The sequence below is a fragment of the Anopheles marshallii genome, chromosome 2, assembly GCF_943734725.1.
Source record: "Anopheles marshallii chromosome 2, idAnoMarsDA_429_01, whole genome shotgun sequence".
Classification (NCBI taxonomy): domain Eukaryota; kingdom Metazoa; phylum Arthropoda; class Insecta; order Diptera; family Culicidae; genus Anopheles; species Anopheles marshallii.
The window spans coordinates 17863372-17883615 of NC_071326.1; the positions used below are offsets into that span (position 1 = coordinate 17863372).

Here is a 20244-nt window from a genome sequence, read left to right on the forward strand (position 1 = left end):
GATAACATACTGGACATTAATGATGTTCTTTATTTTTGTTTTAGTACGGTACAGTACCTAACCCTACCATGGAAAACTACACATTCGCCGATTCCGTACATTAATGCAGTCGGTTCTACAAACATGAACTGACCAATTTTTCCTTCACCTTTAACAAGCACACACACACACGAGTGTTAAAATATGCAGATTCTTTACGAGTTGTAAATAAATATCTGTAAATAAAGACTGAATTGAACAAAACAATTGTCTTTGTAACGGCTGCTATTTAGGCATAGAAAACTGTTGAATGGTGACTCCCTTTGGCGGACGCAACAACACCATTTCAGTTTGAACTAACCACGCCACCGCTGTCCATGTGGAAGACCTAAAGGTCTTTACTGGCTGGGTCGTCCGATGCCATTCTAATGACATGACTTACCTACCCTAGCCTGGCGAGACTAATTTCGCTGTCTAGTACACATGGCCAGTGTTGTTGATTTGAATCATAACTTTTCGTCACAGTTCCAAGGTATGTTTTTCCACCAAAGAAACATTACTATTGAACGCGTCAAATGGGATTGATCGGAAAACATGTTCAATTTTGCGAATTGTATGAAGTCACCAAGACGGGAGCTGTTCGCACATTTTTTTTTTCGATTCGGAATCTCGAACCGTATCTGGGAATTGGGTTATTGTCAGTACATTGGCTACGAATGTCCTTGGGGATATTCCTATCTTAATCGCATTTTTTAAAAGGAGAGTTATCGTTTTTTTTTGTATAAATGGAATGGTAATACATACCTCTACCATCACAATTCGTCTACGCCCAGTACAGTGTGAATGTAAACCAACACGTGTACAGCTCCGGTGTTTTTTTTCGGGCGAGAGTTCGTTGTGGTCCGCTCTCACGAGCACTGTGTATAGTGTGTGGCTGCTGCTCGCCGTGAACGATCCAATGCGGTGAGAGTGCGTGCGTGCAAGAACCAACCGTTCGGATAACCGTAGTATCTCCTCGGTGTGCCTCTAGTTCTGATGTGCCCCAGCGTAAACTCCTGTGTACAAGCAGCACAGCTTAAACCGAACCGTCCCAGACGTGTGACGACTGATCGATACTCGGTGTAAATGTCTGTCATTCGCTGGTCCGGTTTCCGTGACATGTTCAAACGGTGAAGTGGCCGCGCTGTCCATTGTTTTAAAAGGAGCCCCGGAAAACTCATGCATATGCAACAGCGGTGTGTGTGGGCCTAGGCAGTTATTTGCATAGATTTATGTGCGCGCTGCCAAATCGTCAACCGTGCACAGTGCATTGATCGTGTACGTGTGCATGTGTGCGTACCGGGGTGTTCACGCACACTTTCCTCATTAGTGAACGGATGCGCCCGTGTAATGCTGCGCACGTTTGCGCATGCTCGGACGGAGGTTTCACGAGCTGTCAGTTAAGTCACGGGAATGAAGAAAACGATTTACTGGCTGGAGAGATTGCAGCGATCGTACCCGCGGGAGCACATTTCCTTGAAGCCCGCCCAACTCGTGAAGGCAACGATGGTAGCGTGTGGGTTGGCTGCGTCCGTACCGAAACTGTGTCCTGTTTTCGTGTGAAATGAAGTGTGGTGTTGTGGCGCGAGACAGTATTTCTAGGATCCGTTTGGGGTTCGAGGGCGAGTGGTGAAAATTTGGTGAAAATGGTTTACACCAACACATCGTTACAGGAGCTGCCCATACGGTGTACGGATAAAGCGAACGGATAATGAACAAGAGAGGCACAGTGCAGACTCGATTTCGAGGAAAAATCCATCGACAGTGACAATGGTTGTTCTTGCATTGATTGGTCCGAATTGTTGGAATATTGCACCGTTTCTGTGGGGCATTTTTTGCGGGCAGTAGTGGTAGTTGTGAAACTGTCATTATTTAATTCGTTGGTTAAATTTCGAACCAAATCCATAAATTAGCTAGCGCGGTTGTTGGAGTCACAACACAGACACACTCTCTACGGCCTGTTTGTGCATAATTCTAGCGCATGTTTAACGATCAATCAACAGTGTACGTCAGTGCATCGCGAGGTTGTTGAATGGAGCATTGGTTTCGCGCACCGGTTTGTGATTTCGAGGTTAGCTTGTCTTTGCTGTAACTGGAAAAGCATTCACGTGTGAAAGTGAAACAAAACAACAAATCAAATCGTGTTTAACAGTTCGATGAAGAAGAACAGTCCGTGCTGGTAGCAAAACGGGAGGTACTTACGTTCTCGGAATTCTCTGAAAGGAAAAGGCTCTCGACGCATCGTTCCATCGTTAGAGCACGCGGCAACCTGAACCGGCCTGGAGCCCGAACCGTTTTGCTTTTGTAAACAATCGAAGGACGAAGGAGTTAGGTCCGGCACCAACCATTCCCGGGTGCCTCCTAACTCTCACCGTCCGCCACGTACCCGCAGTCACAGTTATGAGCGATCTAGCGGCAAACGCATGTTTTGACGCATTATCGGTGCTGAACAATGTGCAGCTCGTTGAGAATGGTAAGTACAATTTCCGGTACACAACACGTGTGAATTTGCCATGCCCCAAAACTTACCTTACCCTGTCGTGAGTGTTGGTTTTGTTCGTTAACACTGTTTTGCCCAGTGTTTGCCATCTTTAGCCCAGACCGTGGATCGTCATTTCGGCACAGCAAAAATCCACACTACCTGTACTGTATTGATACAACTGTTTTGTACAATTTGCCTTTAATTGTATTCTTTTTCTTTCCAAAGATGTAAATTATTAATACTAGAACTAAGGGGACCAGACATATGGGAACGGGTCTGACTTCTTCGGATTCATATATTTTGGTGTTAAATAATTATTCCGTAGTTTATGCATGATGTTAACATGATCAATCAGTGAATAGTAAAATGAGGGTTAGTTTGTTATTCACAGTATACGACTTGTATCAAAACCCAACCCGAAGGGGAGATTTATAATCAGTATTAAAACCAGGCCAGTTTTCGAAAGCATATGACAAGAAAATTGCACCAAATTAGTTTGATACAATTTACCTAGTACTTATCGCTCTTATTTTAAACGATATTTATTTCGATTCTTGGACCAAATATTGACAGATCGGGTGATCATGCGCCAACTGGCCAGAACTTTAGCTAACGCCATCCACAATAAAATATTGTATGTAAAATATTGTGCATTTGGTTTGGCTTTTTCGTTGCCTTGGCTGTCTGTCACTCTGTGTTGGTCGTGAAGATATTAAATTCGATTCCATGTTTAATATTTGCCCAAAAATGTATATTTCATCGCTTCTGAGTACCACTAGAAGGGTTGGTGATCTCCGGTAAAACGTAATCCTTAACCACAAAAAGTAAATTATCATCAAAAGCTTCAGTTGTACCTTCTGGGAGGTTGCCTACTGGTTAGATGCTACTGGTCACACATAACATAGTCTATATCGTCCCGAAACTTCTTTACTTTTTGGCTAATTTCTTCAACCTTCAAGGGGAACTGTGGAGAGATCTTTTCGTCTTGGTTCTACATCTTTAGATCGGGGCCGGCACAGGACTTTTGTTCAGCATGCTGGTCGTTTCCAGTTGAAAAAAGAGATTATAAATGCCAGATCGACAATATCGGGTGAATAGATCGGAAAAGCAGATCAGCGAGTGATCAGTAATTGAGAGATCAGGAGGATGGGTAGTTATGTGTACTTTGTGCACCAGAAACTTCCTTTGTTGTCTATTTCTTTTTTTTTTTTTCAATGAAGTTTAGAGTATGATTAGGTAAGCCAGTTTAAACTGAAGATACTAGTGTTGGGTAAATCTGATTCAGATTCATGAATTTGAGTGAATCTTTGAGCGGAATGAATGAATCGGAATCCTTATTCAAAATATATATGAATACTCTCAGATCATTCAAGATTAATGACCTCCACTGCTCTTGGATTATAGAATCTTTAGAGAGTCGATTCCTGATATGCATGCCTTCTCGCTAAAAATTCATATGAATGACTCTTCTCAAAAGAATCAATAAGTACAACACTAGGGTTGACTATCCGGCAACTAGTAAATAAAGTCAAAGAAAGCCATAAATGACAGTGTCCCTTAGACCTTTCCACGAGTTTGTTGTTCCTATAAAGAAGAAGAACAGAATAATTTGAGTAAGAAAGACCATAATGGTGCTTGTAATACAATGCTAACGAGGGAAAAATTGTTTTATAAAAAGGAACAATTAAAATTGTTTAAAAGAACAAATAATCGTTTTTTTTAATCATTCACAAGCATAAAAAAACATTTTAATGTTTGAATTCGAATGTCATTTGTGCACTAGTTCAAATAAATAATTTCCCCTCCAATCACTGTGTTGGACTGTTGGGCATAATATCAACAATTAAAATGTACATTCAAAAAGATGATCAATTTGTTCCTTTTTAAAAGCATTCAGTTTGTTGTTAATCATACATTATTGCTAGATGACACACTAACAAAAAAAAAACATCTGCCTCGCATTATTTTCCTTGTTCACGAATGTGTACGTTTGTTCCCAATTTGTACGGCTAATCGTAATATTACCGCTCTTCTAATACTAGTGCCCAAACAACAGAACTATGTGGCGTGATATGTGTGTGTGTGCCGGAGGGGCTGCAGGGAAGGGGGGGTTGTTTTTTTTTATTTCACATCCCTCACAGGCGAAAGGGTGAAGAGTGTGGGGTTTTTTTTTCTAGCTTAATTTTCATTGCGAGTTGCGCAGCTCGAGAAAATCTCACCAATATTGTGAAAGAACATTTAATGTTTTCCTTCTTGTGGCAAACCCTTAAAGAACCCTTACAGCGTAACGAGCGTAGAAGAATACGTTTGAAAAATAACCCTAAACTATGATTTACTACTGTTGGGGAATTCATCACTTCTTTTGCTCTATATTGATGTGAATGTATGAAAATACCGGTCAAGTTTCTATTTACTTCAAAAAATATGCCCATGCACACCACTTTCACACATAACACTACGCGGATACCCGAATGGCTACTGGGATTTGATAGGACATTAAATGCATTATAACATCATAAACGTTGGGCTTGGGTTAAGAATTAATTCTTAACGATTGCTAACTAGAACCGGCCCATTATCCAAGGGTTAAATGCTTTCGCTTCTGGTGCGTATGCGTGTGCAGGAATGTAATTAATCGGCCACACACAAACCCCTACAGAGCGCGGCCCAAACGTGCCGTGAGTCAAATAGACAATGTTTCATTTCCCTTCGCAGTGTGAAGACCTAGCCACCATTCTGCCTCCCCTTCTCCATGTTGTGCGCCCCAGTTCTTGCCAGTAGCAACTGTGAATGAAGATTACTCCGCGATTGGGAGGGTTTTGTGTGTGTGTGCGGGCGCGCGCGCGAATGTATGAGGGTAAGCGTGTTGCAGTGCGGTTGTACACTAATATCGTGATCGCAAATATTCTGTGTCACAATCACGTTTTCACGCACAGCGCTCTCTCGTCGACCGCAAAACCCTAGACGAGAGCAATGGAGAAACGCGCGAGCAAAAACTCGCGCTCAGCTCGCGCAGCATCCCAGACCGCTCGGTGAAGTAGTGTGTGCGGGCGATCCTCGCCGCGGCGACGATCATCTCTCCCTTGTTGTTCTCCCCGATACGTACGGGGGGCTAAGCGGCGCCAGACTAGCTAGTATTGCGCTTAGTGTAGTCGTAGTCGCTGGCTGGCCTAGGTGGTGGCTGGTGCCGTTGCGTTGCTGGTTTGCAAACCCTTATCCTTCAAGGCCCTGGAATCGACCGGAGTGGCCACGCTCTTGTTGGGGCCCCGGGCAAAATTCGGCCTGCGGGTGGAAAAAAAAAATCACACCGTTTCGTTTTCGTGTTTCTTATTCATTCCGTTTTTGCTGCGTTCTGTTTCGTTTCATCGGCGGACTTCCTGTGCGCGGGGCGAATAAAAAAAACACGCGCACACATACACACACCACCCACACTGTGCACCTGTTCCGATCGCGTACATCCTGTGCCTCTTGTGCCCATATTGGACATTCCTCATGTTTGGGTGCGCTGGTGCTGGGGAAATTCGTGCGACGGCCCACCACGGCTACTACCTGCCCATTCATCTTGGCTGCATTTCGTCCGGGTTGATCCTGCCCCCGCCAACGCGTACGCCGTCCGCCAACACCATTCGCCCACATCTGGTCGTCGCACACACGTTGCATCGCACGGTACGATGATTCTAGTGTGCAGCATCTGCGGGGCTTCGCATTACACCCAAAACTGCCCAGAGTATGCCAAAGGAGATCATGTAAGTACAACTATTCGTTCAAAACAGCAGCTTTAGGCACGAATCAATGTGTGTTCCAGCTAGAGTAATTGTGCTAGATCTGTAATAATCTCATCCGTATCATTCGAAAGCAATGTTTAAACTCTTGTAACTGATCGCTCACAAATGGCCAGCGATGATGACTAGCGCGGATAGGAGGTTTTTTTCATCGTACAATTGGTACGATCAGCAGACCATGCGGTTAAATGGCAGGACTAGCGAAATGAATTCCTTTTATGGAAGAAAATTCGACACACGATCTCACCACCCCATGTCTTTTCGTTCCTGTGCGTATGTGTCTGACAGTTGCCGTTCTGGTGTGTTTTGTAAGCTCATGGTTTGCGTGCGTGCGTGCGTGTGTGCACACTTCCGCCCATATCGAGCGAGACAGTGGCGCACATCCTCACACATCACAGCATCCTTTGCACAACTTAACCTACCCGATCCGATCCAATTCTAAGTGTATCTGCTGGAGTGGTAGTACCCTAGCGGTAATGGACTGATCACTTTCTCTGATTAAATTATATAATTTACGCATTTTATAATGTCCATGACAACACACATGTGCGCAATCCGGTCCTGTTTTCGGTACAGGTCTGCGCAGCAGCAGTTCGGCTCTCTCGCGCCCTCCCAGTCCAAATCGTGTTGGCAGTTCCGTTGGATTGCTGGTGGCCGATAGAGAGCGAAGGGCTGACGAGAGACCACCAGGGTTGGAAGAAGAATGGTCAGGAACAGACACGGCAACACGGCCACACGATCCATCGGAAAAACGTGTGGGAAGGAAGAACGGAGTAGGGGGTAGGGGGTAGGGATGGTGACGGGGGTGATCTGTGATTTCGTGGTGGTGGTGGTGGTGGAGAAAAAAAAGTCAATATTTTTATCCTCAACGTGTGAAGGTGTGCACACGACTACAGTGAGAAAAGGGCACGGAAAAACTCGTGCGTGTACGTGTAGGCACGGGAAAAACAACGTCCAAGTATTGGTGGCCAAAGGAAAAAAAAAACCCCCGTGCGTATAAGCGGAGCAGTAAGATCGATCTGCGAGATTCGGTGAGCAAGGTAGAGAGCAGGATCATCCAAAAGAGAACACAATAGAGAGGGAAATTTTTATGGAAAACACATTGCGCTTTTTGGCTGAGATTTTGAAGGTGGTGACGGCGACCACTTTGCAAATGGTCGGATCGGTGCCTCGTGTCGATGAATTGCGGGAACACGGTATGTCGAGGGAGTGTGTGTGTGTGTGTGGATGTGTTTTTTGTGTGTTACATTTCACACCACTATTCGCCTTTTACCACCCTCAACACCCTCAACAGTTTTCCGACCATTTCACAGAAGAACAACACCGCTCACGTTAGTGTGTGGAACAAGTTTTCCACAATGTTCATGCCGAATAGTGAATTGGTGTCATCTCGGAAGGGATCCAGGACGGAGAGAACCGTGTACCACACACACATACCAGGGAAATGTCTGACATACTATGTGCGGGCACGTTTTTGTGCTCGGCTAATTCCAGTCAACGGTGGTGAAAACTAACAATTCTGTCCAGCATATGCGCTTTTATGCAGGAACGGAACCCCACATAGCACAGGAGGATGTAAAATAATCTATGTTTTTCTTCCACCAAATGGCCGTATTATCATATACCCCCGTATTCGTATTTCGTCGCTTCCAGGTTAAGGATAAGCCGGCGCTTAACCTTTCAAGGTCGTCGGTCCCGAACGGTCTACTGATAATGGACAGCCATGCGGGCAGCTGTGTCGTCACGTCGCAAAAGTTTGCCAAGGGAACCCGGTTCGGTCCGCTGCTCGCCCAGAAGTCTTACGTCCCGATCAAGAATATTCCATTTCCGCTCGTGTTGTTTGCGGGCCCGTACTACCAGCAGGACGAGTACAGCAGCGACCTGCAGCCACTGCTCAGCGGTACGCGCAACATCTACCTAGACACACGAAACGAATCAAAATGCAACTGGATGATCCACGTTAACCTGGCACGGTATTCCAACGAGCAGAATCTTATTTGTTATCAGGTAAGACTGGGAGGGATGGGGGAAGGCGGGGGGGAATCTGAAATCTTATGCTCTCTAGTATGAACTCTGCCATCGGCAACAAATGTATTGCCGCAGGGTCTTCAAGTCTGTTATCACAAAATTTGTAATGCCGTTTTACTATCGTAGCGGAGATGTGAGTGCGCGTGTGGGTATGGGTTGCCCAGTGGTTCCGATTGCTTATCATTAATACGCGATCGAGAATGTAGCAAGCGAAATGCTCCAAACAATTGTAATTAGTGTTCGCTTATCTTTAAATAGTTGTTTAAAGACAGATTAACTCTCGTGGGTAGCCTGTTCATTATGTTTCCCCTTACGAAACCGATTGTGTCGAAGGTTGGGATCACTTTTCAGTAAGCAAAATTAGTCAATCCTTTAATTGCTTTAATGTATTATTAGTAGTGCTTATTGTGCGTACAGCAGGCATTGTGTTAGCTACCGCTACTACTACTTCCACTCATAATTGTTTACATGTATATTTTTAGGAAAACGACGAAATCTACTACACCGCAATAAGGGACATCGAATTGGGGGACATATTACGGGTGTGGTACTCCCGCAACTACGCCGCCAAGATCGGTGCCTCAATGTTAGAACCCAGCTCGTACGATATCTGCACAAACATACTCCGATCGGTCAGTATGGATTACGGTTTCGATTTGGAAAAGCATCAGAGCAACAACTTCCTGGATGATATTTACATCCGTCCAACCGTTACCGTGGGTAGCTGTGGGAGTACCGGGGGCGCACATAGCATCATATCGCAATGCAGTACAGCTAGCAGCACCAGCACTATGGCTGCAAATGGAAATCCCTGCTCTTCCACCATGGTGCTCTCATCTTCCTACGACGATCGAACGTTGCTGCAGCACGGTTTAGGATGTACCAACGGTAGAGGCGAAACACTCGATATAGATAACAATAACAACAGCAGCAGTTTCTGCATGGACACCGAAAATGGTACTATAGCGAAGGGGGAGAGTAGTGTAGGATCTCCCGGTTCCACGACGATGACATACGACACGGTATCGTTACCACCGATCGATAGTCTGATGAAAACGACATCGCCAAAATACTCTACCTCCGCATCGCAGCAGCATATCTTCGATATGGATCTGCTGGAATCGGGAGTCTCTACAAGCGTGCCTGATTTGGTGGATGATTATTTCAGCTCTTCCTCGCTCATTCCCGCTAGTCAGCTAGAATATGAGCATATGCATATGCATATGCAACATCAGCAGCAGAGTATGCTACCGGGGCAGCACCACGAGGGCGAAATCATCTCATCGTTACAGACGGAGGCAACAAACGAGCTACGATTGTCTCGGCACGTTTACTCCACGGAACAGATCTCGCCCGCACATACCGATACGCATCAGCTGCACCAGCATCAACAGCAGCAACACCAGCAGCTGGGATCAATGTCGACCGTGGCTGAATTTCAGTGCCTTCCGAACGATACGTTAAGTCCTGCCGATCTAATTAACATCTCTCTCGGTGCGAGCGATGTAAACATTTCGTTTGAAACGGGATTTGGTGATGCGGCAGTAGTTGGTGGCTTATCCGATGGTAACCATAGCCTATTGAGCTACGAAAGAGGTACGGATGATATAGATGGAGCATTCGGTGATGGCGCTGGATTCGATCTTCTGGCAACGACCCACGCAGTGAACGAAAATGACGGTCCGGCCGAGAAAATGCACAGTCGGTTTTCATCCTCATCTGATTCGCTGATCACACTAAATGACACCGGTCTCGGAGCTGCTAACGCAACACCGACACCGCCCTCGATGGGCATTGCAAGTAACGTTGGGCTAGAGGGGGATGCTGATAAAAAGTACATCTGTGAGGTGTGTTTGCGCAAATATATGACCAAATCGAATCTCGACAAGCACGTGCGCAAACACAATCTGTATCTGTGCGTGTTTTGCATGAAACTATTCCAGCAGGCGGACGAGTTGAAGGAGCACGAGTGTAGCGAACGGAAATCGAAAACGGCTTACCTGCACTGTCCCAAGTGTTTGAAGGTGTTGTCCAATTCTTGGTCACTGCAAAGGCACATGAAAATACACAAAGATCTCACGCAGGATGAACACCCAACCATTGGAACAAACAGTGGACCTGTTGAACAATTGGAAAAACTGACTGGAGATGGTACAAATGGTTCGAAAGTTTCAAGTGCATCGTTCGAAGACTTATCCAGTCCTCTCCCCAATGAAGATTTAAAACCAAACATCGAAGCACTAGAGGGACTCGAAAACGTATCCCCCCTACGGCTTACTACGGCACATGGCGACGACAAAGATGATATCCTCGACTCAAAAATGGGTGTTGCACATCGTGAAGCGAATCCTCCATTACTGACGGAAGCGGAGATAAAAAAGGAACCCAGCCACGGAACCACGGGCTCGACTCCCGCTTCACCGCTAACCAACGCGCCAAACGTGCCCAATCTCACAACCATCATGCCGATCACGAACATGAGCTCCAGCCAAGATATGATCACGAACGTGCAAGCTCCCAACGGAAAGCAACTGTACAAGTGTATCGTTTGTTCGAAGCTATTCAAAAATCCCAACGCTCTCGAAAAACATCTCCGCAAGGTGCACACAGTTTATACCGTTTCGAACGACTATAAATCGGAAAAGAAGGTACTAAGTCAGTTGAATCAGAAGAAAACTTCACCTATAAAACCAGCGATTGCCAAGGCGCTGGCTACGAAGCTTTCGCAAAAGAGCAAAAAGCAAGAAGAAATGGCTGCGGCAGCTGCAGCCGCAGCCGCAGCAGCAGCAGCAACTGCGGCAGCAACAACGGTATCTAATACCTCTGAACATACGGAAGAACATGTTTTGCTGAGAAATGCTGGTGCAATGGTAAAGCAACCACAATACGCATCAATTGCAGTATCATCATCATTGTCCACAGAACATGGATCCGCTGGTGGGCAGTTCCGGATGCACAGTAAAAAGAAGCATTCGCCCTCATGTATCACTGACGGTGGAAGGAACTCCCTGGACAATGTGTACAACAGCACTGTTCCTCTTGCAGGAGCTCAAATCGTGGGTATCAACAGTACGATCACCGGCGTTAGGATAACGGATCCACTGATACCTACCAACCCTAATGAGGGGCCACACAGTGAACTTACGGCGATCCCAAACGGAACAGCCACGTCAACAACCACCTCGTCCGCAGCTGGCAAATCCCATAGCATCATCATCATTTCCAACGTGGAACTTACCAAAAACAATCTGATCGATACTAGTCAACTGTTTCTCAATCAAAGCAACACACACGGTACCGGCACAGGTAGTAACGGTGGCATTAACGCTTTAGGAAATAAAATCGATCTGAAAGTATTAAACTCTACGGACAAACTACCGAAGCTGGTACCGATCTCCAGCCATCTTCCTCAGCATAATCAGCTGCTTCACCATTCGCATCATCACCAGCAGCAGAACGTTGTGGGTGCGAACTTAGGCGGAACAACTACTTTGCAGTTAACCGGTGCCACCATTATGGTTCCTTCGGGTGTGAATTCTACAGCAGCGTGTCTTAAAAACGATGTAGTTGGCTTAGCTACCGAAGGTGGCATTGTTTCCGATGGTCATCGGTATATTAATGGTGGCATCCTTACGACACCTTCCACCTCCACGATGATTACGCAAAGCACGGCCCCTGCACGCATGCTTACACTCTCAAATGTGTCGGTGGTAGCGTCGAACGATTCACCGAACAACAGTGTCCTGGAAGATATGAACGTTGATAATAAACATCAAATCGACAAAATCAACACCTGTCTCAATCAGGAAGACTTATCCGTAAGTGGAATTTTGAAGTGTTCGTTTTTAAAGCATATTTGTGTAATCGTTGTATTTCTATACCCTACAACTCATTAAGCAGTAGGTGTGTGTGTGTGCGTTAAATGAACTAATATGGCCACAGCTTCACTAACCATTTATCTTCTATCACCTTTCTCGATCATCGCAATCATCCCAATGCGGCTTTATATAAATGGCTTATATACGCTTCATCAACTGCAATTACGATGGTGCATCGCGTTATAATAGGACGGTCGTGAATGTACCTTAACTCCCGACGACGAGTGCAACATCTCGCAAACAGCGCAAACATTTCCTTGTGAAGAATGTGATCGTGTATTTACGAAGGTAAAGAACTATTTTTTTTAACTCGCTTTTCCCATTTTAATTTCTGTTACTGTTTTACTATTATTGTAACATTGAATGATGAGTAATGCAAGACAATTTAACTCATGCATCTTGTGTATTGGATTATACATTTCAAATGAGGTAAACTGTGATAGCAGTGTGTGATGCTTTTAACCAATTCACCAAAACAAATTTCAAACACTGTTTATTTTCTGTTCCAGAACTACCAATTAAAGCGACATATGGAAATTCATGACAGTGTGTACTATACCTGTCCATACTGTGATCGTGGCCCGTTAAAGGCAAAGGCATCGCTACGAAAGCATCTGTACAATGTTCATGCAGATCGGGCACCACCGAAAGAACAGATCAACAAATTCATCACAACACTCGTGGTGACGGATGAGAGCGTGCTTCGAGAATTGGCCATGAAGAATGAACGTAAAATTCGCAACAAAAGTGCCAAACAGCAGGCTAAACTGCTCCAACAACAGCAACTACAACAGCAGCAGCAGCAGCAACAATCGCCACAGGTACAAGGTATGGCCACGATTGACATCTCATCACCTGGCGACAACTACGCGTGCCCATCGCCTGGACCGGCCGGAACAGATAGTGGCATGATCATGTACGAAAATGAGCTGTCGGAATCGGTGCTGAGTGACCAAGTCGAAGATATGTTAACGTTCAAAACGATCTTTCCCACGGAAGAAGGCAGCATCGGAGACTCGTCTATGGATCAGATCGATCATGTGGTGCTGGAAAGTTGCGATCAAAGCAGTACATGCAGCAGCAACACCCCGGCAAATGCGGTAAACAGTGTGCAGGTGAATGCTCCGAACCACGAGGAAAAGAAACGTAAAGCTGGCACGGATGGTCGGGAACTTCAACGGCACCAGCAACATATGTCAGCCGAAAGGACTGCAACCACAAATCCTACTGTCGCTGATGGTAAGCGAATGAAGATCGCCGGCTTAACTCCGTGCACTAGCGGAGCTGGTCGTATTGACCAAGCGAACAGCACCATTTCCATTGGTAATACGATGGGTGAATCTTATGGAGTGCATTCACACGAGGAAAACAGTCATAATAGTAGTCCGAATGGTCCGGTGATCATCCCGTCCTCCAATGGCACCAGCAATACGCTACGATATTTACGCAAAAATGCTTTATCCGCTATTCCGACCACGATCGCAAGCACTGCAATTGATTTGGTCGGTCCGAGTGGATCATCGTCACACGGCAATGGAAATCAGCAAAGCCAACATAGCCACCACTATCAGCACCATCATAGTGCAACTGCGCTGGACGGAAGCGGTCAACTCAACTTAGACAGCCTGTTCGGTAACATATCGATCGACAACTATGAGTTTGATGATAATGCCACCATTCAATCGTTCAGCCTAATCGAGGAAAAGTTTAAAACATCGTTCGACCAGATTCAGGAGAAACTAGATGCAGAGCTACCATTTGACGAGGAGCAGATCAAATGGCAAAACAATATCATGACAAATGATTCGTCTAACGAAATCGGTGACAAGCTGCTGACCGGCGAAGGAAACATAATGCTAATATAGATTCTTTTTGAATGCTTTCCATTTTTCAAGCAGTGTATCTTGAAAATGCTGCTACCAGTAGCAAAACGCCAAGTTATTTGTTATTTTTTCCCCTTTGTGTTGCAGGGGACATTGTAATACTAGATTCATTCATTCATTAATTTTACTCTGATCGGTAGGATAATTGTAAAGCTTTCACATAATGTTTGACATACTAAAATAACTGACAACACGTTTGTAACTGGCGTAATGGTTTGTAAAGCGCCATATTTTCTTTAATTTATTTGAAATATTTATTCAATTTGTTCTTGCTTAAAACAGTTTTGGCCTAAAATGGTGGTTTGTTCATTTCACACGGATTTTGTACGTAAGACCATAACATGTAATCATTTGGCATGGATGGTATGGAATTTTAAATAATTTAATGATATTATCTATTTATTAATTTATACTAGGCATTAATGTACACCCTTACAAATGAAATTTTTTTATATATCAATGGAATTTTTGCTTTAATTTTTCTTGCCATATCTTGTTTTTTTGTATAACATTTAATGATTCAAGACCATAAACCCTGCTTTGTTTCCCGTAGCATAATAAAATTCAGAATGGAAAAAATGTGCAAACCCCGTTGAAAGTGGTACCACTTATCGTATCACCAGTGTATGAGGGAAAAATATTATACATCGTCTGAACGATAACATTATTATACATAATACGATTTGCAAATCCAAACGTTGGAGGCAAACTAAAACCTGCGTGTGCGTGTGTGATTTTGATAGCTGATGAAATATTAACAAAATACTGTTCAAATGTGTTTTATATAAAGACTCTAGTCTACTGGAAGTGCTACGAGGAAAGGTCACGAGGATGAATATATACTTATTTATAGGAAACAGTTTATACTAAGGTTTTTTGATCTGCATACACATTTTCCCAAGCAAACGTACCGAAACGGTGTGATATGCGAGTCCATATAACATGAGATAAATCATAGGCGCAGATCGAAAACCCTACAGCACTTATCCGACTTGAACCAGGCTTGTACTGGACTATGTAAGGAGCAGGATTGACGAACGTAACTTGACTGAAAGTTTTTAAGCATAATTGAGAAGAAAAGGACCATAAAGTAACTATTGTTTAACTTACATAGCTATGAATACTAAAAGGGATAGGATCGGCAACTTGAACACAAACAAAAAAGAAACTCGCATCGAAAGCAATACATCTCATTGGGCCATTTTAGTTAATGTATCTACTGTAGTGCATGTATCGGATGCAGTATCACGATGCCAAGCAACTAGGTAATCGAATGCGAGAAACGAAGGACGTATCTTGCATACCAAATAAGGATTGTTCGACTGCAGGCAACATCGAAAGGGGGAATTGAAACCAAAGTTTTCTTACATGAATTAAAATATCTTTCTTACCTTCTACTACCGTATAAGATATTGTAACGTTTGCTTAATACAAGAATGTTTTAAGTGAAATAATAAACATGCGGAAAAGTGCTTTTTATTTACGACTCTACAAAACTTGCAACAAGACTGTTTATGTTTACAACGGTACAAGAATTTGAAACGGTTGTACAGAAACATCATATTTCTATTTTCTTTATTCTTATTTTCTCAATTTTCTTATTCGTACCGTAAAATACAAAATTATAGTCGTATTACACGTTCAATAGGAAGTTGAACGATAGGGAATGAAGTTTTAACGTATTTAGATAATTCAAATACATCATTCTACGAAAACTCACGAACCACCCTGTAGTTCGGAACGGTTCGGAACCAGTCACCTGTCAAATGGAGCACGAAATTGGTGTCAGCGGACCATCACTAGCGAAAATTTCCATGTCGATTTATCAACCTTCCGTCTGTTTACTTGCGTTTTCGTGCAGCATAAATATCAGACAAAGTTACCAGACTATTCCATCTTTCGTTGCAAAACTATCACACAATTGGGTGTTTGATCCGTTTTCTAAACACACATAATGGATACCTTAGGTACAGAGATTGGTCAAAAAATGAGGGTAAGTTTAGTGATTTGTTTGGTCTGCCCCAATCGGTAACCAGCAGTCCAGCAGAGTTGTACCAAACTGAACCCATTTCGTTGTATGATATGCATTCCAGAGTGCCGTGAAGGCGAAGCTAATCGAGCTTGGCACCGGTTCGGGTACTGGTTACATCGATGATGAGCTGCCGGATTACGTGATGATAATGGTGGCCAACAAACGCTCCCGGCAGCAGATGGTCGATGATCTGTCATTGTTTCTCGGTGCACAAACCGAGATATTCGTAAACTGGTTGCACCAGGTGCTGCAAAAGCTGCAGGAAGTGACGCTACCGGCGACCGCTGCGACCAAATCAAAAGAAAGCACGAAAAGAAAATCGTCCGAGGTGGAAGACAAAAAGAAGGATAAGAAACGGAAAGACAAGAAAACGAAACGGAGAGACCGTAGCACTGACGGGGAGGAAGCCGCCGAGGTCTCCAATCGCATGAGCGGCACGGAGGACAATACACCGCCAAGACCCGCAGTAGTATTGCCGGCAACTTCGATAACAGAAGTATTCGCACATCAGTACATAGAAAAGGCAAAGAAATCGCTCGAGTCGGACAGCATACCGGTCGCGAAGAAAACACCGGCAGAGCGATCGGAATCGCGCGATCGACTGAAGAGCAAAACACCACCAACGGCCAGTGAAGAGCGCAGTGTGCCTTCGATCGTTGATATTGCTAGCGCCAGTGTGGTCCAAAAGCACCACAAGGAACTGTGTGAACTGAAGGAAATTGAAGAGCGGATCAGCGCTGCAAAGCGTCATTTGAGGTCATTAGGGACGGATATTTCAGATGAAGATAGTGAAGATTTGCTGCTGTTGAAGGCCAATGAGGACGATTTGCTGCTGTCGCGCGCTCGCTCTGATGAAGCATCTTCAACGCGAAGTACCAAACCGTCACAAAGCACAGTAAGTAAACAAAGGCAACGAATAACTATGGGCCCTGCGGAGCCTTCGAAGCAAGCGCCACCAGCTCAAAGCACTGCACCATTGGCTGCTTCACGGTCGACAGACACACAACAAGCTAATGCTAAGAAACGGTCAGTTTTAGAACGCCTGGGAACCAAAAAACCTTCCATCACTGCCGAGCGAGAAAAAGCTGTAAACTTAGATACAAGAACTACGCGAGAACCTACCACGAAGGATGTGAACAAATCTAGCGACGCTGCCAATTCAGGTGCTTCTGGAACGAAAAGTACCATCATTAGCCTATCGGCACACAGACGCGAGGAGAGAGAAATTTATGTGCCCCTCTTTCGGCGCAAGGAAGCATCACAGGAACAGTCAGCACCAAAAAACCGGGTGCGTCAGGAAGGTACCATGAAGGGAGACAACCGCCAGAGGGAAAGAAGCCGTGAACGTAATATCCGCGAGACGAGATCGCCTGTCTCACGTTTACCACCATCCCACTCACGCAATGATACTAATCGTGCAAGATCTCGAGAAAGTAATTTTCGTCGCTTAGAACGCGATCGTGTAGAGCGAGTCGATGATCAATCGATGGGACGCAAATCTCGTCCTAGGGAGCGATCACGCAGTCGCGAATGGACCAGAGACAACAATCGGGAACGTTCCGGTTCCGGTGGTCACGTTAACAATGGGACGGATACCGTGCGAGGACGCATAGGTTCGCGGGTTATCGTACTTCCACCGAAACCGGAGTACAACGAAGACGTGATCGAAGTGCCAGTGGCCAGTGTTATAAAAGTACAGCCACGGCCCATTGTGCCGAAGGCAAAACAGCCCAGCAAGAACCTATTGCTAAAAGCAATGGCCGAAGCACAACGATCGACGGTGGCGAATCTTAAGAAAACGATAGACAACACCAGGGATGGCAGTGGTTTGCACCGGACAGATATGAAGCGTAAGCTTGTGATTGAAATTTCCGGCGTTGCTAATAGTAATCTGGCGGTAGACGCCCAATACGAACGCGTACCCATTACCCATTACACAGCGCACGAAGCAGAAGCTTTCAACGAACTTACAGAGGAAGTGGATCACGACCAGCAGGAAGAGGAAGAGGAGGTACATGAAGTAGATATAACAAACCAGGTACTGATGGAGGATTGCGATGTAGATGAGGAATTTAAAGAAATCCTCCAGAACGAATACGATGGGCCACAACCATCCGCAACACAGAATTATCAAATGGAGGTGACCGAAGAAGATGCACCCAGCACGGAACAGGAAGCTGCTACAAACGAGAGCAAGGATACAAAATTTGTGGTTACTTTAGATGGAGCTTTCAAGTCGTCGGTGGACAGAGAAGTGTCGCCAAGTCACACGCCACCACCACCGCCCGTTGCAGTACCATCGGAACAGACTAAGGGAAGAATGTCCGTGAAGGATCGTATTGGGTTCAAAGTAAGTTCCCGAGAATCGGCAACAATATCTCCCAATCCAAAGGATTCCAAAGAGATGGAAGAGACGCTCAAGAAACGTAAGGAACGGTTTAGTGAAAAGCTTGTAACAGCACCGGCAACAGTTAAACCAGCTAGTAAGAGCTCTCCAACTGCAACATCAAATTCGACTTCACGTGCAGCAGCACCGTCCTACGGTAATAACTCTTCCTCGTCGAGAGCGAACCGATCGCCGAAATCAAACTCTCGTTCTACCCAAAGTCACTCATCGTCGCGTCGCCGAACGTCATCGGTTAGTCCGGAACGTGCCCCGAGGCCAAAAAATACCTCCTCAACCGAAAGTCGTTCAAAGCGTACTGAAACTACGCGCAATGTTTCCAGCTCACCGAATCAATTGAATGAGCTGTTACTGCAACGCACGAAGGAGCTGATGGACGATAGTGTATCCTCGTCACCGATCTACATGTCCAAGTCCGATTATGACAAGATGGAACCATCGTCCCGAAAACGGAAACGAGTTTCACCGATTCAGTTCGATCTAACTGATGAGGACGAACGGCACGACAGTGATGATGACTATCACCATCATCATCACCGCGACCGAAGAGCACGAAGCAGAGAGGAACATCGACAACAGCATCGCAGTCCATCGCGTGACAGTGATGAACGGTCCTCGACGAGAAAGGAGTCGCGCCGCGAATGGGAGCGAGAAGGTGAAGGGAGGGAAAGTCGCGACACCAGGTTAAAGTCACCCGGAAGGAAAATTAAGAAGCTTGAATCAAGCCGAAAATTCGATGATATTCCACCATGTAAGTAATTGGCCCTTTTTAAATTGTCGAACAAAAAAAAACACATTTACATTCCTTTCGTACCCTTACAGTGCTCAGTGCTGTTTCTTTGTCGGGCGTGGAAGGAAAGAGCAACAAATTGGTTAGTGGTGGTGCATTGAAAGAACGGTGCAAATATTTCCCCATCTGCCGCCAGGGAGATGCGTGCGAGTTTCTCCACCCAACCACACCTTGCAAAGCGTTTCCTAGCTGCAAATTTGGCGACAAGTGCCTCTATCTCCATCCAATGTGTAAATACGATCAAACATGTCACTGGTTGGACTGTAACTTCATGCACACAAAAAGTGCATCCACCGGCACCTCGAGTGGCCTGTCGGCGCCACCATTAGGTTCGTAGGGCATGAACGTAGCTCCTGGTTTAATCGATTATTAAACGTGTCTCGTTTCTTTCAGCATCATCCGTCGTTCCGGTACAAAACTATAAGTCGATTATTGCGAAACCGCTTCCGCCTGTGTGCAAATTCTATCCAAACTGCGTCAACAACCAGTGTCAGTATCTGCATCCGAAGATGTGCCGCTTTGGCAAGCATTGCGTTAATAAGATTGAGTGTAACTTCTACCATTACGATATACCGACGAAGGATCTGCACGATGCATCATCAAAGGACAAATTTCGATGGATCTCCCCGTTCTCTGCTTGAGCGCCGAAAAGCCCAACACTAGGCTAGCTACTAACGGCAGTCGAAGATACATTGATTCTAACTTTACTTGTGCTGTTTGTTCCATTTCGCTATCGTCACATGCTGCTTCTCGTTTTGATTTTGCCAAGTTTGGAAAAGGTTTTGGAAATGACAAAACTGATAGTGCATGCTACTATAATGCACTGAACACTTTCTTTCCCCCAGGCGTTTGTTTATTATGTGCTAGATTTAAAACTGTGCAAAACTCAAACAAAAATACGATTCAGTTTACGTATCCTTGCGTACTGCGTTGGATTGTATTATTAC

General features: G+C 45.0%; 2 protein-coding genes across 2 annotated transcripts; both read left to right on the plus strand.

Moving 5' to 3' along the window:
• The first annotated feature begins 2418 nt into the window (after positions 1-2418).
• Positions 2419-14053, plus strand: LOC128709598 (uncharacterized). Its single transcript, XM_053804604.1, has 6 exons — positions 2419-2491; positions 6182-6246; positions 7936-8289; positions 8793-12128; positions 12378-12476; positions 12698-14053. Exons 1-6 carry the CDS (start codon positions 2419-2421, stop codon positions 14051-14053), a joined length of 5283 nt encoding a protein of 1760 aa, XP_053660579.1.
• Positions 14054-16025: 1972 nt separating this feature from the next.
• LOC128709599 (zinc finger CCCH domain-containing protein 13) lies at positions 16026-19938 on the plus strand. The gene is made up of 4 exons (XM_053804605.1): positions 16026-16064; positions 16165-19258; positions 19330-19626; positions 19691-19938. Exons 1-4 carry the CDS (start codon positions 16026-16028, stop codon positions 19936-19938), a joined length of 3678 nt encoding a protein of 1225 aa, XP_053660580.1.
• The last annotated feature ends 306 nt before the right edge of the window (positions 19939-20244 follow it).

Bases quoted from the DNA above. Each gene is read 5' to 3' on its own strand.
- LOC128709598 (XM_053804604.1), top strand. From the start codon at position 2,419: ATGAGCGATCTAGCGGCAAACGCATGTTTTGACGCATTATCGGTGCTG. The intron at 6,247-7,935 runs GTAAGTACAACT...CGTCGCTTCCAG, and splicing joins AGTATGCCAAAGGAGATCAT to GTTAAGGATAAGCCGGCGCT. The intron at 12,129-12,377 runs GTAAGTGGAATT...GCGTTATAATAG, and splicing joins TCAATCAGGAAGACTTATCC to GACGGTCGTGAATGTACCTT.
- LOC128709599 (XM_053804605.1), top strand. From the start codon at position 16,026: ATGGATACCTTAGGTACAGAGATTGGTCAAAAAATGAGG. The intron at 19,259-19,329 runs GTAAGTAATTGG...GTACCCTTACAG, and splicing joins ATTCGATGATATTCCACCAT to TGCTCAGTGCTGTTTCTTTG. The intron at 19,627-19,690 runs GTTCGTAGGGCA...CGTTTCTTTCAG, and splicing joins CCTGTCGGCGCCACCATTAG to CATCATCCGTCGTTCCGGTA.